The following is a 20,657-nucleotide window of genomic DNA, read 5'->3' on the forward strand; positions in this document are numbered from 1 at the left end:
CTATGTGTGACAAGACATGAGTTGTAACATTAGTCAGTGTGTCTACAGCAACATACATGATGCATGCCAATAATATTATGTGACAAAGCCTTTCTGACTGGATAGACATGACACACAGTACACAACCCAGCTAGCAACAACACAAGGGTCACATGTGACCCCATGGTTGTCCACACTTGTGTGCACAACATGGATTTGGGCGATACCCAACTAAATGCTACACAATTGCCCCTAGAAATATGACTGCATTTCATGACCGCCAAAAACTACTGTGGCGGTGGTAGCCCTTGCACCGCTGTCATATGCCATCTGTGCCCTTCAACACACTACACTGGTAGCTGTGTAGTAGGACCTACAAGACAGCATTGGGATGTTTGTGATGAATCTAAACATATATTGAATGTGTGACGCAGTTTACAAGCCATATACAGTATTTTCACCCATCAAAATGGCAGATGCCTAACCTACTCCATTGGACATTTCGAACCACCCGCGACCGCCGGCGGAAGTCATCCACGTGCTAGGTGGTTCCAAACGCAGTGTACACATCCATATGTTAGTTTACAGCCTGTACAAGTAGAGACCCTCTCTCTAATCAGGGAGTCACACACCTAAAATAACCCCTGCTCACCCACTTGGTAGCTTGGCACAAGCAGTCAGGCTTATCTCAGAGGCAATGTGTAACAGATTACACATTGCCTGTGTTACTGTGTGTTTATACACACACAGAGAGTAACACAACAAAAACATCACAAAAGGACTCCACAACAGTGTAGAAAAATAGTCAACATTTATCTAAATCAAACAAGACACCAAAACGACAAAAATCCCACACACACAAGTAAAGATATCAATGTTTAGAATTAAAAGAGTCTTAATCCATAAAAGTCAATGGTTGAGTTGTTTTAGCACGAAGTACCTGGTAAGCGTCACAATTAAAGCCGCAAGGGAGGTGATGCGTCATAAAGGCAAGCAATGCATTGATTCCTTACTTGCAAGTGAGGCAGTGTGTTGATTCTTTCCCCTCCGGTCAGGTGATGCATGGTTTCTTTCCCCCGCAGGAGGATGATACGTCGATTTCCAGACACGTAGCCTCAGGTATGTGCATTGTTGTTGAAGATTTGACACCCAGGGACGATGCGTGGGAAATCCAGAGGCACAGCAACAATGGATCCGTAATGAAGCAGGCGATGCCTCAATTTTGCAGCTGTGAGACAGGTGTTGCATTGATTTTTCAGCTGCAGTACAGGCACAGTGTCGATTTTTCTGCCACAATGGCTCCAGTGAGTGGATTTTCACTCAGGTTACCAGGGCCCAAGGACTTGATTTGGCACCACTTAGAAAGTCAGGACTCTCAGCAGCAGGGCCCAGGCACAGATGCAGTCTTTGATGTCCCTGAGAATTCACAACAGCAGGCAAGCTCAGTTCAAGCCCTTAGAAAACCTTGGAAAGCAGGATGTAGAAAGCAAAGTCCAGTCCTTTCACTCCCAAGGCAGAAGCAGTATCAGCCGGCCAGTACAGCAAAGCAACAGGAAGAGTGGCAGGTCCTCCTTAAGCATCCAGCTATTCTCCCTGGAAGAATCCTTAATCCAGGAGTGTTCTAAAGTTGTGGGGTCAGCAGTCCAATACTTATACTCATTTCTGCCTATGAAGTAGACAAACTTCAAAGGAAAGTGTTTGTAGTGCACAAGACCCTGCCTCTTCTAGGGAGTTGGAGACTGCTTTGTGTGAAGATAGGCACAGCCCTATTCAGGTGCAGGTGTCAGCTACTCCCTCAACTCTAGCTCAGGAAGACTCATCAGGATATGCATGACATCCCTCAACTCCCTTTGTGTGACTGTCTAGAGTGAATTCACAAACAGCCCAACTGTCAGTCTGACCCAGACATGTATTCCACAGCCAGGCAGAGGCATAGAATGGTTAAGAAAGAAAATGCCCACTTTCTAAAAGTGCCATTTTTAGACTTACAATTTAAAATCTAACCTCAACAAAGGATGTATCTTTAAATTGTGAGTTGAGAGACCCCAAACTCAATATCTCTATCTGTTCCCAATGGGAAACTGTACTTAAACAATATCTCATGTTAACCATTGGGAGAGAAACACCTTGCAATTGTGAAAAAACAAATTTAGCAGTATTTCACAATCAGGACATATAAAACACACCAGTACACGGCCCACCTTTTAAATACACTGCATCCTGCCCAGGGGGCTGCCCTGGGCCTTCCTTAGGGGTGGCTTACATGTAGAAAAAGGGAAGGTTTGGGCCTGGCAGGGGGGCACACTTTCCAGGTCAGATTGGCAACACCACACTGCACACACAGACACAGTGGCAGGTTTAAGATATGTTTACAGGACTACTCATGTGGGTGGCACAATCAGTGTTGCAGGCCTACTAGTAGCATTTGATTTGCAGGCCCTGGGCACCTCTGGTGCACTTTACTAGGGACTTAATAGTAAATTAAATATGCCAATCATGAATAAACCAATCATCAAAACTATTTAGACAGAGAGCATATGCACTTTAGCACTGGTTAGCAGTGGTGAAGTGCCCAGAGTCCTAAAGCCAACAAAACAGGTTAGAAAAATTAGGAGGAAGGAGGTAAAAAGTTTGGGAATTACCCTGCAAAAAGGGCCAGGTCCTTCCCCTGTATGGACAGCTCTGTGGCTCACCAGAGGAGGAGGTCGATATCTCAAATGCACACTTTACTCTGTTCCTTTCCCTCCTCATAGGCTACAATGTGCTCCTGTGTGCCAGTTGGACTTCTTGTGTGCCTGTTGCAGACTGTGTGACATCAATGGGATGTATATGGTGCAGGTATTGGTGAACAGTACTATATGTTGTGTTCATTAGTGCTGTGTTTTGGGGTCCTAGATTCTCCTGGTGTTCAATGAACATAACTAGGCAAGGAGACTTTACTGCCAACCAATGGCATTTCTTCCTTTCTGATGGATGTAAATGCTAATGTGGATAGCGCCACAGAACTTTCAACCCACCACTGGCCTTGCAATACTGTTGTTTGGAAGGCATATCATGACTCACTCTGCCCTCCAGGTTGCCGCACAGAGCACATGTCACATTGATGATGGCCACATGATGTACTGTCATGCAGTCATGCATGGAAGTGATGGAAATGTGTGTGTCATGTAGGTTTTGTATCCTCAGCCTGCAGAGACCAGGGCCTGTCAAATGTATCTCTCAGTATGTGACATACTACAGGCTGTGGGAGAGTCACTGTTGCTATGTAACTGTGGCACTGTGCCCACTCCCTGTACACCAGTAGATCCTGTCATGTGTCCAATATGATGTTCTAGTGGCAAACCTTGCCCTGAATGCCTCAGTCCATTGACTAGGTTAGGAATGGGTACAGAGGTAAATCCCTGAACTAGTCCATATATGCATTTTGCATCAATGTTAATGCATGTCTTTGACTCATGACAGGTCCCTTACTCCCATAGCTTTTTTTGTCACATTCACATAAGTCATAAAGACAGAACTATAGTGCAGGCAGTGTGTAGATTCCTGGGAGGCCATGACATGTGACTCAGTAGCTTGGCCAAATAGCAGAAATTCTACAATGCATACCTTTGTATGTTGGATGCCATCTCTGTATTTTAGACACATATGTCCAAAGGAGTATTCTATGGTACTGGAACATACCACAGAACCCCCCTGAAATAGCTCTTTTTTCAGCTGATCTGCAGATCCTAAAATCCTCCTCAAATCCTCTGCGTATTCTCCTCGAATCCAAGGGAAAAGCAAGACCCTGATTGGCTCGCTTCAACCTGGCAGAAATATTAACGTATGCGTTACAAAAAACACAGAAATTCACTAAAGAAACCAAAGGTTGAAGTTTTACCCACACAAAACCATATTATAACTCATGCCGGAAAGTAACTTTGGTCAACAAGTAGTTTCTTAACATAAGTATGACTATAATTGCTGAATTTCTATCGTTTTGCATGAGTAAAATATAAAACATCAGCCTAACTATAACATCTCTGAAAATCCCTTGGCTGAAAGAGATGAAAATTGCCTGGGACAAATTGGGTCTTCCCCATTATTGGAAGTACCCGGATCAAATTCCTGACAAGGCTAGGAGATTTGTTACAAGCAGATATTGGGAGAAAGTTAACGAAGATTCTTTGCATCAAAAGGGGGTGGGCAGGCTAACAATGGATTTTCTACAAATTAAGCACGAACCCTGGGCTGAGAATTTCCTGAACCTCCCTATCCCTCCGTATGCTCGTGCTCTATACCTGCAGTTAAGATATGGCACATTGCCTACCAATGGTTTCACGGCCCACTGGTCATCTAATATCATTTCAAATGATAGGTGTATTTTCTGCCAACACTGTAAAGAAACAACAGAGCACGTATTATTTTTCTGCCCTTTGTACAAGATACCCAGAAAGAGGTGGATTATTCCCCTTTGCAAAAATATGTCACTTCAGTACAGAGTGACTGCCACTAGAATCTGCACGCATGATTCCTCTCCTATGGTAGCTATTCCAGTCACCAAATATTTATCGGAGGCTTGGTACATCCGTCGCAAGTTCATTATACCCAAAGGCTCCTGAGTTACCTTTATATTAATGTTTAGAAGGATTTTAATCTGTTCTTTTTATCTTCTTTGTATTATTTTTAGCAGGAATCTCCATTAGGAATTTGTTGCCTTTTATATGTTTACCAGAGACTGCATTAGCTTATAGAGCTTTTCCTTATAGCTTTTTTTGTTGATCTTTGATTGGTATTCTGATATCGTTTCTTTTACTCAAATGGGAATTCTATTTTTGTTTTTTGCCTTCTGGTTGTGTACACTGGCCTTCTAGACAAAAGCTTTATATTCTAGCTTTTATCTTTTTCTCTTTTTTACTATACCTATTTATGTTCTATTTATTGTATTTATATTTATGATTAATTGCTTTGCCCTGCTGTTTTTATTGTTATAATGCTCTGACGATTACTTGTCTTATATTGTCACCATGTTTTTATCACATTCTTTTTTGTCATGTATGATTGTTGTTATTACCTCAAATGGTCTAGACTTTTAGACCGAATTAATTCAAATAAATATAACATCTCTGTAACCTTTGGTTTCTTTAGCTCCATTTTCCTGGACTTCGTCAGTGCCGGAAAGCCATTTTACCCGTGTGATGGGCACAGGTTACTTACTACCTGTGTCCAGCTACATAATGGTAACTCCGAACCTAGGCATGTTTGGTATCAAATATGTCGGAATCATGCCCCAGTACTGTAGCCAATATTGGTTGTATGGCTCCACACACTCTGGGGGCTCCTTAGAGGACCCCAGCTTTGCTCCTGCCAGTTTGCAGGGTTTTCCCGGGCAGCTCACGCTGCTGCCATCCTACAGACAGTTTCCACCCTCCGTCTGCTTTGACCAGCCCAAGCCCAGGAAGGCAGAACAAAGGATGTCCTTTGGGAGTAGGAGGCAACACCCTTTGCCTTTGGAAATAGGTGTTACATGGCTAGGTAAGAATGGCCTTCCCAAGCCACCAGTATGCTTTGAAGGGCACGTTTGGTGCCCTCCTTGCATAAACCAGTTTGCACAAGTCCAGGGACCCTAGTCCCTGCTCTGGCACAAAACTGAATAATGGAAAGGGGAGTTATCACTCCCCTGTCCATCACCACCCCAGGGGTGGTGTCCAGAGCTCCTCCTGGTGGCCGCTTTATTCTGCCATCTTGAATCCAAGGTGAGCAGAGGACCCTGGGAGCATCTGAGTGGCCAGGTAAGGCAAGTGCCGTCACAGCCCCCTCCTGATAGTTGGTCAACCTGCTGGGTGACCCATCCCCCTTCCTGGGCTATTTATGGTCTCCCTCTTGAGTGGATCCACAGATTTGACGTGAAAAATTCCAGCAGGACTCCTCTGCATCGTTTACTTCATCTTCTAGCCACCGGGGCTGCAACTGGACGCTCCAGGAACCGTTAATCTGCAACTCTAATGACGACTTTGCAACATTGTTTCTCCAGCTCCTTCTAGCAACTGCAACATTTCCGTGGCTCTGCATCCTCTAAGGGCAACGAGTCTTCAGCCTTCACAAGAAGCAGGTAGGAATCTCCCTTGGAGAAAAGGAGTCACTCCCCTGCATCCGCAGGCACCATGTCAACACCAGGGCAGTGCGCGCTCTATTGGCGACTAGAATGCAAAAACCCAGCACTCACAAAACAATGTAATTTATGCATTGTGCTGATATGTTGTTGTTTAACCTTTTGCATTGCAGAGTTTAATCCTGAAGACTTATTTTTAATGTGATTACAAATGCTGTTCATTTGCAATGTATTGCTGCAGGCTTTCAGAGTGTGTTAGGGTGTGGTCCCTTTCCAGGGCCTTCTAGAGACTTTCCCTGCAACATGCCTGGGTGTGTTGTGGGCTGGGCCAAGACTCTATAAAAAGGAGCCAGCCCAGCTCCAAGTGCTCACTATTCAGAGGTCCCGGTGCAGAGCAGCAGCTACTTCCTGAGCTCCTGTCCCGGTGGCCTATTTGATCTTCCAGACATCTGACTTTCATTCTTCATTTGGAGATCCTTGTTCTGGGTGGTAAGACGGTGGTTGGGCTGGCCTCCCGACGCCGTTATCGAGAACTCTTATGTTCTTGGGCCTAATTCTTTTATGATTTGGCAGAGTACTTTGCGCGTGTGAAATATGCGCTTGAGTGTTTGTGACATTTGCAGGGTGACTTGCAAATCGGCAACACGCGCAATTCGTTTCATGATAATTTAGTCTTGTTATTTATTGCGCGCTACCATTTCTTGACATTTACATGGTGGCTTAAGAATCGGCAAGACACGCAATTCGTTTTATGGTGTTTTAACTTTGTTGTTCATTGCGCGCTACCATTTCTTGACATTTACCTGGTGGCTTAAGAATCGGCAAAAGACGCGCGATTCGTTTCACTGTACTTTGATTTTGTTATTCATTGTGAGATGTTATTTCTTGGCATTTACATCGTGGTTTACGAATCGGCAATACGCACGATTCGTTTAATGATGATTTGACTTTGATATTCATTGCGTACTACCATTTCTTGGCTTTTTACATGGTGACACTCGAATCGGCAAGACGCACGACTCTCTCCTCGAGTTTAATTCATGTTGTTTATTGTATGCCACTATTCTAAGATATTTATCATATAATATTCGAGTTGACAAGTTATGTGATTTGTTTTTCCTGAATCCATATTGTGTTATTCATGGTGCACAATCCTTTTATAGTGTTTACTACATATATATATATATATATATATATAAATCTACAATGTGCGCAATTTATGTTGAAACATTACACAGAAGATCAGAGTGTCTAGATGCAATATTGTATGGTCCTAGTATGCATTCTCAAAAAAGGATTTATATGACTGGTTTAAAATTTAGTCAGAACGTTTTTCTGATTCTCATGTAAAGGAAAGTACTTGAATAAGAAAGTTTTCATTTAATCCATCTTGATTCCCTTACAGGTATCCGGCCATCTTGAAACTTAGTTATTTTAAACTTAATTCTTAGATTGTTCATGTTTTCAGAATAACTATGCTTAGAATCATACATAGTCTAGTATTGATTTCAGGAGATATAATTTTCATATTGTGTGTTCTAACCTTTTTCTTACTACAGGTCTCCTTCCCAGCTGTTTCCCTTCCTAATCCCCTCTTCCCCTCTTGAACTCTCTTAGCCTCTGTGATTTATCTATCAGAGTCTTGGAGCTGTTCAGTGGTGGACGTGTTGGGAACATGCACAGACCCCGAGGATCTGGTGACTCTGACACACCAAATGCAATGATGGCCAGCTGCATGGGTCCTCTCTCTTACGGAACTGCGTGGATCCTGCATCACGGGTGGTGGTCTGGAGTAGTCCCCTTGGTCCTCTCTATCAGCAATGCAACTTGGGAGATGGCAAGCCCTTACCTGTCCCTGCAGGACTGTACCTCTGTGCACTGCGACTCTTGGAGCTACCAAGGCTTGTTGGCTGTTCTTCCAAGGGATCTTCAGGCTCTGTGTAGCCCCGGCCTCCAGCACTCTTACCTGCAAAGCATAGTCTCCTGCCTGTTGCTCCAGCGATCTGGAACTCCTGTCCAGGTGTGCTGAGTGCACCTCACTGCGTCTCCTGTACCTGCTGCCTGTGAGTTGTCTGTGGGGGCTGCCTCCTCAACTTTTGACTCTCCTCACTGCTGAGGGTCACCGGGGACTCCCCTCCTGGGGTTGAGCCCCCCTGGATCTTCCTGGTCCCCAGCAGCTCTGTAACTCTTGTTTTGCAACTCTTGCCTTTGCCAAAGCTTCTTGGTGTTTTTTTCCACATCACTGAGTGACTGCACGTCTTCTTCCTACATGGGACACTGACTGCATCACTCCTGGTCTTCACAGTCCACCTGGTCCTGCATATCCATAAGGGTGGGTAGTGGCTCTTGCCCCAACCGGACACCCCAAATGGAACTGGACTTAGTCCCCTTCATTTGCAGGACCTCTTCTGTCAGGATCCATCTTCTGTTCCTTCCAGTCTTGCTTGGGTCTTGCATAGTCCTTTCACAAAGTTTGCCTGTGGGTTTGGGGAAAACCCAGGTGCTTCTCTTTTCTCTTCTGGTCGCTGGGGGGCACTCTGGTACTTACCTCCTTTTGGGGTTCCTACTTCCTCCAGCTCCCCTCTACAGATTCCACTCCTTTGGGTGGGAGTCTGACCTCCGCATTCCACTTACTTAGTATATGGTTTGGTTTCCTCCTAGGGTCTCTATTATTTTCTGTTCTTTCACTGTTTTCTATTGCTTTCTATGCCAATTCCTGACTTCTAATGTGTACAAAACAGTGTACTTACTCACCTGCTAGTGTATTTACTCACCTGCTAGTGGAGTATTGCCTATACAGTATTTTAGTATTTGTGTTACCATAATAAAGTTACCATAATAAAGTACTTTTATTTTTGTAACACTGTGTGGATCTTTCATGTGTGTAAGTGCTGTGTGACTACAGTGGTATTGCCTAAGCTTTGCATGTCTCCTAAATAAGTCCTGGCTGCTTATCCACAGCTACCTCTAGAGAGCCCTAGCTTCCTTGACACTGTTTATACCTCACTAATAGGGGATACCCGGAGTAAGGTGATAACACCATAGGTGCTCACCAAACACCAGACTAGCTTCCTATATATATATATATATATATATATATATATATATATATATATATATATATATATATATATATATATGTGTGTGTGCATTGAAAAAACAGAGGTTAGAGGGATGTTATAGTTAGGTTTCTGAATTTACTCATACAAAACCATAGAAATTCAGCAGTTATAGTTATAGTTATTGCAAGTAACTATAACTCGTGCCCTAAGCTAACTATAACTCAAGCTCTTGCCATGCACAGTTTTCTTATCAATAATTTCATTGCAAATGTTGCAGTGACAATATCAAAGATGCCATAGAAGATGTCTTCAATGATATAATATGTGGAGTAATTAGCTGTGCATGGCGAAGGCGCAAGTTATAGTTACCTTAGGGCACGAGTTATGGTTATTGAAATAACTATAACTGCTGAATTTCTGTGGTTTTGTTCGAGTAAATTCAGAACCTAAATATAACGTCCTTGTAACCTTTGATTTTTTTCAGTGAATTTCGATGGTTTTTTAACGTAAAGTAATTTTAATTACTATATGTTAATCTGAACACTGTCACTCACTGCCTTTGGCTGTGTGTGGCGGGGCTGCCGCAGGGCCTGGCCTGCAGCCAGGCACTGCAGCCAAACACTTATAACCACCCAACCCCACAGCGCGTACTGCCTTTGGCCGTGCACAGCAGGGGTTGGCCACAGGGCCTGTCTGTCAGTGGATCAGTGAGTGGGTGTGTGAGTGTCTGAGTGGGTCTGAAAGTGGGTGTGTGAGTCTATGAGTGGGTCTGAGTGGGCGCATGAGTCTCTGAGTCCATGTATTAATGAATGAATTAATGTATGAATGAGCCTGTGAATGTTTTTGTTTTTTAATTTGTTTGCATTTTCTTGAATATTCTCAAATATCCTTAAATATTTGAGGATAGTCAAGGATAGTTGCGGCTATCAAGCATGGTGAAGAAAAAGCTTTTTAAACTTATACACCCCTATATGACACTTGTGGGGAATTATAAGGGTGTTCCAGTGTGCCAATTAGAATTGATGAAAATGGTCACTAGCCTGCAGTGACAATTTTAAAGGCAGAGAGAGCATAAGCACTGAGGTTCTGATTAGCAGAGCCCCAGTGACACAGTTAGGCACTACACAGGGAACACACATGCAGGCCACAACTCTGAGCACTGGGGTCCTGACTAGCAGGATCCTAGTGAGACAGGCAAAAACAAACTGGCACACAAGTAAAAAATGGGGGTAACATGCCAGGCAAGATGGTACTTTCCTACAGTGAACTAAATGCAAGTGAAAATCCAATAGAACTATGAATCGCTGTAATGCAAGGAAAACTATGCGTACAGCCCACTAATAACCAAGGAGTGCAATCATGGTCTGGAAGTTCTCATCCCTTCTGTTTTTAGTGGTCTAACCATACCACTTGTCATTGCTGAATCTTCCAATTTCCACTTTCTTCCATGTTTGAATCAGGTGTTTCGGAGATGCATACTAGGGCCAACAGAATGATAATGTGACTGTTTATACATAATTCAGGTGTGTCTCGGTTTGAACATCGGCCTCTGTGACCCCTTCCCTCTTATACGGGAATCCGGACAATGATATCCGTTCAACTACCAAGAAGAAGCCAAACTTAAACTTCCTGTGTGCATAAATTTGGAGGGAGTTCCACTACCACCCTTCACATAACTTGCAAAATCCCACCTGGGTCATCGCAAAAGTGCAGAACGACCCAAGTGGTTAGAACGCTTTGTGTTTTTCTGATTGGTGCATTTAACAACGTGCCAATGAAACGCACATGATAAACTTCTTCCCCCTCTGAACACTGGTGCTTTCAAATTAGCACTTGATACTGCCATCAGCATCAATCCCAGCAGAAACGTAATAGTACAGTATGCTCCTGACCAACCTTCGGAGAAAATAATTTCTCAGGGTGCCACTGAAAGAAATGGAAAGCTACTACAGGGCTGTGAACTTAAGGAGCATTATCCCAAGAGTGTGCACTAGGCGGGTAACCCTTTCACTGGATCAATAACTGAAGCCAAATTGGAAACATCCAGCAACCACACATTTCAAAATGTCCTTGTACCATAAAAACAGAATGAATATTCCAAGTATGAGGCAACTTCAGCCAGAACGTCACAAGACTGATTACACGAGTTATCAAAAATGGAACAGAAAATGTGTTTGAAATGATTGTCAATGAATGAACTGGTAGAAAACGAAAAGAAAGCCACACTTTCTCTGCCGGTAAAAATGAAGCAGAATTTGATCTTATTTCATCAGCATATTTATCTTGCCTTTTGAAGGATCTTCACTTTTTGAAACAGGTTTTCGCTTCTGCAACTGATTTACTCTGTAGCTGTAGATGTAGGACCCAAAGCTATTTCTTAAGTCTTTTATGACTATTATTCTATGGGGCACCATCCAGATCAATAAGTATACTACAACAACTATCCCAACGATGCAGAGGCAAAAATATTGTTTCTCTTTATATTACAGATAGAAAGAGGAACAATGATTATCAGCATTGTTCATAAAAGGTGCACTGTAAGAGACCTAGAGCGCGCCTGTATTCTTCCCAGGAGAAGACTGAAAACGTTCAGCATTGCTTAAGGGGCATTTAGGACAGGGCTAAATCATTTTTAGTATATTCACAACAAAGATATAACTAGCCACACGCCAGGTGTTCTTCTCTCTCAGAGTCAAAGGACCTCTTACTGTTCCATCCGGCCAATGCTCTTCTTTATACATTAAGGGGGTTATTCTAACTTTGGAGGAGTGTTAATCCGTCCCAAAAGTGACGGTAAAGTGACGGATATACCACCAGCCGTATTACGAGTTCCATAGGATATAATGGACTCGTAATACGTCTGGTGGTAAATCCGTCACTTTTCCGTCACTTTTGGGACGGATTAACACCTCCTCCAAAGTTAGAATAACCCCCCTAAGTCCACAGAAATCCCATGTCGACCAGATGAAAGTACTGGAGGGATAGCTTAGTTGCTTTCTTGGAACTTCCTTCTTTCCCTTCTTCTCTCTTGTAATCAATACTATGGGGGGTCATTATGAGTTCGGAACTCATTGCCGCCACGTGACTGCCAGCGTGGAGAAGTCCCTGAAGGCCCTATTATGATTTTCCCACTGGGCCGGCAGGAAACAGGACCTTTACATTGACACCGGCTCCTAATGGAGCCGGCCCCAATGTGGCAGTGTGGCGGGTGCTAATTGATCATAGGTCCCTCCCTGGTAATGCAGGTCAAAAGCCTGTTCTGGGCCCTAGAGGGACACACCAAGTGTGCCTTCATAGTGGTCATAAAAGTAATCCCCATGCCCAGGCTTAGAAAGATATAGTGGTGATGGCAGTGTACTGTATTTTGTGAATGTTTAATGTGACCAGATATTTTCTCTGTGTCTAACAGAGTGTGGTCCACAGAGCCATCTTGTGAAAAGTTCTACTGTTATGTGAACCCAGTGAACCTTGCACTGACATCCTGTGTGTGTGTGAATGTAGTGCATATTCAATCCTAGGACGTGAGTCTGAGTATTCGGGCCATTGGTATGAATTTGGGGTGCGTCTGGATTAGAATGGTGCACTATGGAGAATAGCGACAGCTTTTCTCAATAAAGAAAGTATACTACACATATCTGTAGCAGCAGGGTGGAAAACCAGACACTGAAGTGAAGAGGATGAAAACAGGGCTTCCCTTAGAAATTCAACAGCAGCTTTGTTAAGAAAAGACTGCTGATGAGTTCCTCATGAGCACTGCCAGCTGGTAAATAGTAGGTGAGTCTGTTCAAAGTGAGAATGTTTCTAGGCAGAGCCTACCCATTCATCTTCAAAGTAAGGGAGGTTGATGGGAGCCAGCTGCAGAGATCTCACACTTCATTGTGCACATGTTTTTTTTATACTCCTGCAGGGAGCCAACACAATTGTTAACAGCTGTGAGAGCCATTATTTTGGATAAAGGCTGTGTCTGAAGAACAGCCAGAAAATTATATGTGATGAAGAATAAACACAAGTCAGTCATGAAGCAACATACATTGGATCCTCATCCCCTGTCTGGGGGGAAGAGTGTACACAAGTGGGATCCAAACCATTCCATTCTGTTCCAGTCCAAGGTTCTCTTGCCAAAGTAAGTGAGGGAATGTTCAGCAGAGCAAGATCTGCAATGTAACCAGAACTGGTGTTATCCAAACAGTCTCTCACAAGTGAGCGGCCATCACCTTACATCTGCTAGTTCCATGATATTTAAGGCCCTCTCTGTTCTTGCCTTGGCGCAGATACACCCTACACAGTAGAATAAAGTCATATCCATAAAAATGACAGATTGTTCCATTTTACTTTTCAAAAATGCCTTTGTAGATGTGTGGAAGTGTGAGACAAAAACCTTTCCCTTTCTCTTGTAACGTCGTCAAGAGAGATCTTTTTTGGGGCTTTCATGGGCTTCTTCAGTGCTTCTTAGAGCTCCCATGTGCTTCTCATACACTTTCTGATTGCTGTTTTTGGGCTTTAAAGACTCTTGTTGCAAGTTGGTTGCCTTTACATGATTCCCATGGGGATGTGAGGACCCCACCAGAAAATGTTCAGAGGTTTCTTAGGGCCTGCTTTTGAGTTTTTAGAAAGGCTGATTAGGGGATTCTCTATATTTCCTCAAGTCTTTTAAGGGACTTTTTGGGAACTGCTCAAGGATTCCCATAAGTTTTTCAAATACTTCTCAGAGACATCCCTTGGATCCCAAATAATTTCTTCAGGGCTTCACCAGGTATTTTCAGTTGTTCCTCAGGCGACTCTTTGGGTCACCTCCTGGGGATTTTCTATTTGTTTAAAAAGGGTTCTTTATTGTTTCGCCCTGGCTCTTTCAGGGCTAAGTGGCCGCTGCTCAGATGATTCTAAGGACCTCCATTAAGTGCTTCTAGACAACTATGAGTGCCTTTTCTGAACGCTACAAATGGGTCTCTGCTGAGGCTCTTGAGGCACAGTGCTAGCCATGGGCTGCATTAGTGCATTTCTCTGATGATGCAACTGAGAAACTTTTAATCTGATAGGACACAAATAGGACAGGAAAAGGAAAGAAACAGGATAACAGTTTTGTGCCAGGTTAGCTTTTCATTTAAAAATAAATATAATGTCTCAACAAACAATGAGTGTAGGTCCTCAGAACAGCACAGTGAGCAAACCCAAATGAAACATGCAAGAACTAAAAAACAGGATCATGTGCTCCCACTGTTTCCAAGAGAGCGGAAATGAGCTCTCTAGCTTGCTGCAAGACGTCTGCCCAGAAACCTCTTTTCAGAACATGGCCTCCTCATTCTCTTTGTAAGCAAAGTAAATGGTGACTGAGCCACTGTTGGTATGGACAGTCTCTGTGATTCTAGCAAAGAACCAGGAGCTTATCCCATACAGTAAAGTTGGAATGCCTGTTAAAAAAAAAAAGTATATTATATACATGCATATAAATAAATGACCCACAATTACACAGTAACGCGTTTTAGTTGCATTTGTGTAGGGCTTCTGGGGTGATGTCTTACATGGGTGGAGTTTCACACTTACTGCCAATCAGCACAATGCAATAAATAAAACTAAAAACAAAGGGCCTACTCAGAAAGGTAAATTTATATGTGTATACATACCCATGTTTATATTTACTACTAATCTTAGGTGAAAGTCTATACTTTTTCCCATTCAGCATTCTAGAGTGTATGTTTGCTCCTAGGTGTAGTCCTTAAAGTCTCCTCCCCCTCTGAAGAGGGGGTGGAGTGTCCTCCCAAGGTATTTACAACCATAAAGAAACTACAAATAACTTTAGATCCGTATTTTACGTTCTGCCTATTTGGGACATGTCCGCACCAGGGTTGAGGCTTCTGTAAGTGGTGTAGGACCTCCACTATGGAGATGGTGACTCCTTCCAAACAAATGTTGACATCTGAATTGAACGGGATTAGGCAAATACTATACACAAGACCCAAGACAAACATACCCAACCCCCTTCCACTTCAAATCACATAAATAAAGCCCACATCCTATGTGCTGCCTTTTTTCCACTGGGACAGCAGCCACTGTAAACCACATTCAACTTCCAGGATGCAGACAACACTCAAGAGGAAGAGATTTGTTACTGAGGAAACGAGATTTATTGTAAAACAACAGATGATGGACAGAATGCAGAGCAAATCAAACATTCACCCCCAGTCACAGATCTGGGTTTAATCCATCAGTTTTTTTGCTTGCCATGCCATTCCAGTTTGGACCCAGCCATATGCAAATCAGTCTTAACCATATTCCCCATGGGAATAGTCCAGCCCGAACTGCCAGGCCAGGTCCTCCCTGGACCAGAAACAAGCATCCTGGGACCGGTTTCGGGGTATCACCCTTCATCAGCCAGGCTAGCTTGAATCTGGTGCAATAGCAAGCACGGGACCTAAGTCCGGGCATATGGGACGACAAAAGCAAAAACAACAGATAACGGACGGGATGCAGAGCAAATCAAACATTCACCCCCAGCCACAGATCTGGGTTTTATCAGTCAGTTTTTTGCTTGCTATGCCATTCCAGTTTGGACCCAGCCATATGCAAATCAGTCTTGACCCTGTTCCCTATGGGAACAGTCCAGCCCAAACTGCAAGGCCAGGTCCTCCCTGGACCACTGCTGTGTAGCCATTTTAGCTATAATTGTACACGTTAATTTAGCAAACTAGACCTGCTGCTGTGCACTTTACCCTATATATTTTTTATTTGGCTTTGTTTTAGTATTTTAACATAAGCCACATTTGCGGTCTTGTTTTATTTTCTCTATCTAGCTGATCTTCGTCTAGGTCAGCACTGCATTTCTTTCACTCTGTGCTTTTCTCAAGGCTGCAGTAAGATAGGTTGCCGGCAAAAGTGGTACGCTTTGTCCTGCCTGAACTGCCAGATTTAAAGTAAAACACCACAAACAACTTTGTGGTCTGCCTCCATTCACCGTAAGTGGAGCACGTAACAGCCCTGTGGCACTTCACTAACTGTATTAATGACCTCAGGAAGGGAGCATGCAGCCTGGAGGACAGTAAGAAGACATGGCATGTGAAGAAGTTCTCTAGGATTCAGCCAGAAAAGTTATTGCTGGATGAGCATGTGGATACAGGCTGCCTCACCACCCTCACAGTCTGTCCTCTCCATGAAGCACCCTCGCCTGTTACATAGATTGCCTGTTGCAGACAAACCTAATGTTAAGCTAGATAAAAACAACACGTGACACTCTATCCCTAAAATTCATCCTACAGCCACTCCCCCAAGTCTGTCCTTCTCCCAACCAGACACTGCTGTGCACAGACATCATATATCCCTCAAACTCTGCCTCTAACACACACCCTTTAAATAAGATGTTTAGATTAATTTACTTTTATTTTTCCTTTCTCTCATACAGTCACCATTACAAGTAAATTAGTTGCTACAGTTGGGGCAGGAGTACTTCCAAAAGGGTCAGGGCAACACAGTTTACTCAACTATAATTTTAAATTCATAGTCTTAACACTGTTTTACTAATACACTTTTTATTTCAATCCACTCGTAAGAGTCTGTGTTGCCGACTGATCACCCACCTTTACTTCTGTTCCTAGCATTGCATCAAAACCTTTAGTTCTTTTGTGTTTGGGTCAAACCTATCTCTCTATTTGTGACAGTGTAGGTGTATGAATGGCAGGATAGGTGTATGAATACTATACCATATCCTTATATCAACCCATGTGCATGTTTAATGTGATGTCCTCGGTTAATTTACTTTATCTTTAGGGTTAGCACAAAAATATTTCTTGTATTAATGACCTAAATTGGACACCATTTCAAAACTGTTTTGTTTAGCTTGTCTGTGGCAGTACTGAATCGAAACTTTATTTTACGTATTTTGTTTTTTTTCATCTTTCTCTTGCAGGTACTTGGCACACTAAGCCCGACAAAGGTGCTGCACAACTGGAGCACAGTGGACAATCACAGTGGAAAATTCAGTGTTCCTCTAGTAGTCAACACTCCACACACAGAAGAGGATTGGCATGAGATGGCTGAGGAGGAGAAATGGAACGAGAAGGACATTGTAGCCCGAACACAAAAAACACAGAATAGGACAACATAAAAAAAAAAAATAAAAAAAAAATTCTTTGTTGCAGATGATGCCGGCTATGCGCTCCCTCCATCTCCTCAAAACAATCAGATCTCCAACCACATCACTTCAGCAGAGGTACAAATAGGATAAACATGTACACAGGCCATCATTGAACAACGTTTGGCATCCATAAGTCGCATATAAGATATCTTCACTGTAAAGTGAAGATGTGGTGTATTAACCAGAGGTTGTGTGTGGGGTAGTAGTAGTCTGTTTAGTGTGGTCATATTCTAAATGCCCTGCATCATTTAAATATACATGCAGTGGTGATAAGAATAATTCACTTAATGGAGGTTGCAGCACGGACATGCAGTGGGCGTGTCACTGGCACACCAAAGGCAAGTTTGTCTGCACGCACCACATCTGTGCCCAGTGCCAGGACCCCGTTCTTCATATATCCACCTCTTGCCGTTACTACTCCATCGCGACCTTCTGCACTCTGAAAGTTGGCTACATATCTCTGAGCTGCTGCCATGCATCGTCGCACTCTCCCACCCCAGCCCTCTCCCCCCCATGAAGCTCAACACCCAAAACACTTGACCACACACACACCTGAGCCCCACTACACCACACCCCTCCTGTCCTGCATACTTCTTTACACTCACTCCCTCACTGAAAATACCACTGAAATTTGGGACCCGCTCTTCCTGACGGAAACTGACTCCCTTGTTGGCCCCATCATCTTCACGGCAAACCCCTTGATACAAGATCGCAAGACAGTAAAGAACAAAGAGACCCGGAGATGGAATCACTATCAACTTCAGAGAATCATGGATGAGGTAGTGTGGATGCTGCAGTTGTTGGCCAGTCCCATTGGCCTGTAGCCATGTCCCCTTCGTCTTCCATCCTACTGAACACATTGACTGCTAAGATTAAAGACAAGTTCCTGCTCCATCCCTACCCTTAGACTCCCATGTCCCTTGCTGCTTGGATCACTGAGGTCAACAGCTCTCCCTCTCTCTTGCTGGGAAAATGTAGGGTAGTGCACTGTCATATCAGCCATATTGTTGTTGTCTACTATTGTTTGGTACTGTTGGGTCATTTGTATTGACAGTACTTCTATAGAAATGCGAATAAATACATTTGCACAAAAACAAACTTCAAAAAATCCATCCTATGCCCAAAATATCGAAAAGCATCCCCAGCAACATGGAACACTTGACCTTCAAACTCCACATCATTTCCATCTACACCCTGAGTGCCACCCTCGTCTACCATCCTCCCAGATCATGCACACTCTGGCAGCACCATCGCTGACTTCGTGCCACCCCCTGCCTCTGGTCCTCCACTACAGCACCTTTATCCTCCTTGGCAATCTCATCTACCATCAGGAGGACCTCATTGATCCCAGCATGATCAACCTCTTTGAGGACCTGTCCAACCTCAGACTCACCCGGAGAGTGGAAGGTCCCACAAACAATGCTTGATCCTATGTTCACCAGCTTTAGCAATATCATAGTAGACAAGCCCACATCAATCACCTGGTCTGACCATAGCCTCATCAACTTCAGCATATCCATCCCACCACTGCAGAAGCACCATCATCAAATCTTCTTTAAAGAACTTGAGCAAAGATCTCAGAAGCATCCTGATCTTCTAACCTCTTACATCACCAGCCTCAACACAAGAACAACCTCTCCTATTCTATTTCCAAGCTAACAAAGCCCCAAGAACCAGACTACCAGCAAGCCGGTAAATGGAAGAGATCAGGCTCAGCAAACACCACTACAAACAGCCTGAATGCAGACGGACACAAAGTCAGAAAAGCATCAACAAAAAGACCTACAAATCTGCTCTTAGACACTACCATCAGCATATCGGAGCAATCAAACTATCTGCACTCACCAATCGCATGGAAATTGGCACCAATAGTGCCAAAGAAATCTTTGACATAGTAAAAGACTTCAACTCTGTGGCCGCAAGCTCTGCCAGTGTAACCCCCATCTCAGGACTTCTGCACCCAGCTGTCGCTATCCTTAAGAGCTAGGTTCACCAGCATCTACAAAACCTTTGAACCCAAACCAGACCCTTCCACCCTCACAGCCCTCCTGCCCATCTCTACCAACACCCAGAAGACCACACTGATCAACTGATCACTCAAGAAATCGCAACAGTCATACAGCCATACACTCCACAGCAACGTTGGACCCCATCAACACAGCCACCTTCCTCTGATGCCTGGAATCATGCCACAGTGCTCACCACCCCTCAAGAAACTCTCAGCAGACTTGAATACTCCAGCCAACAACCGGCCTATCTCCCTACTGCCCTACCCAGCAAAAGTCATGAAAAAAATGATAACAAATGAGTTGAAAAGCAGGAGCTAGGGTTCACAGCTTGGCTTACAGGAACCGTCACAGAGCCTATGGAGGGGACGCCAGATCCGCAGCCCCAGTCACTCCAACTGACACGTGACAGGATCCTAAAAGTGCCCAAAGATTCTAAGATCACCATCCAGCAGGAAATTGGCACTGTGTCTGTTGAACTTGGTCAGGTATGCATAGAACACCATCATTTAGCTGATAAGGTCAAAGAACTGCAATCTGTACAACAGACACTGAAGTTGCAAATAGCAGAACTGACGGACCAGGTGTTCGTTTGGGAACGCTGTACTGAAGATGCAGAGGGACGCAACCACTGCAACAATGTGTGCATAATGGACCTCCTTGAGTGAATAGAGGGAGGTGACATGGTGGCATATCTGCAGGAGTACATGCGAACAGAGATGGCCCAGGCACAGCTTACACCTTTTTTTGCCCTCCAGTGGGCACATAAGGGTCCAGCCCAGCCACCGGCCCTGGGACGCCCACCGAGACCTGTGGTGGCCAACTGTTGCACTATAAAGAAAAGATGTCCCACTACAGTGTGCAAGAGCTGGTTGCAAACTGATGGGCAGGTGACCCATCTCAGATGCGGGAAATGATCCTAGGGAACTCCCACCAGACAGGCTTTAAAAAAACCGACCCAATCTCATTCCGACAAAGCAGCGGCAGCCCAGGCAACTGCAGAGCTCACAGTGAGAAGGCCCTTGAGGGCAGCTCCACATTGGCCAGCCACTCCAGGGAATCAAACTCATATGACACAGTCCTTGGCAGGGATAAGCTGCTGAGCATAACACCCCCAGACTGTGGATGATATTTTATAAGTCAAAGCGGTAAAATGGACCTCCACACTGTGTATTATGACAACCATTCCTCCCTAGCCAAACATGCTCTTCTGTACTGCTGGCAACAACAAATGCTCATCTGACTTGCATTCTCAAGGTTATTGACTCCATTTGTCATGAGGAAATACATGGTACCGGGGACCTGAGTTTGTCCTACATATGGAACGCAGCAGAGCTCCTCCCTGGTCTGGAATATGCTACTATGAAAGTAAAGTGTCTCTTGCTACTAGGGCT

General features: G+C 44.0%; 1 protein-coding gene across 1 annotated transcript in view; it reads right to left on the bottom strand.

Moving 5' to 3' along the window:
• Positions 1 to 14,209: 14,209 nt before the first annotated feature.
• C3_1H15orf61 (chromosome 3_1 C15orf61 homolog) overlaps positions 14,210 to 20,657 on the bottom strand; it is a 37,407-nt gene continuing 30,959 nt past the window's right edge. Inside the window, exon 3 of the mRNA XM_069222865.1 lies at positions 14,210 to 14,540. Within this exon, the coding sequence (XP_069078966.1) occupies positions 14,413 to 14,540 (128 nt within the window). The 3' untranslated portion in view covers positions 14,210 to 14,412. The remainder of the gene's footprint in view (positions 14,541 to 20,657) is intronic.

The sequence above is a fragment of the Pleurodeles waltl genome, chromosome 3_1 (assembly GCF_031143425.1).
Source record: "Pleurodeles waltl isolate 20211129_DDA chromosome 3_1, aPleWal1.hap1.20221129, whole genome shotgun sequence".
In the NCBI taxonomy this organism is placed as follows: Eukaryota; Metazoa; Chordata; class Amphibia; order Caudata; family Salamandridae; genus Pleurodeles; species Pleurodeles waltl.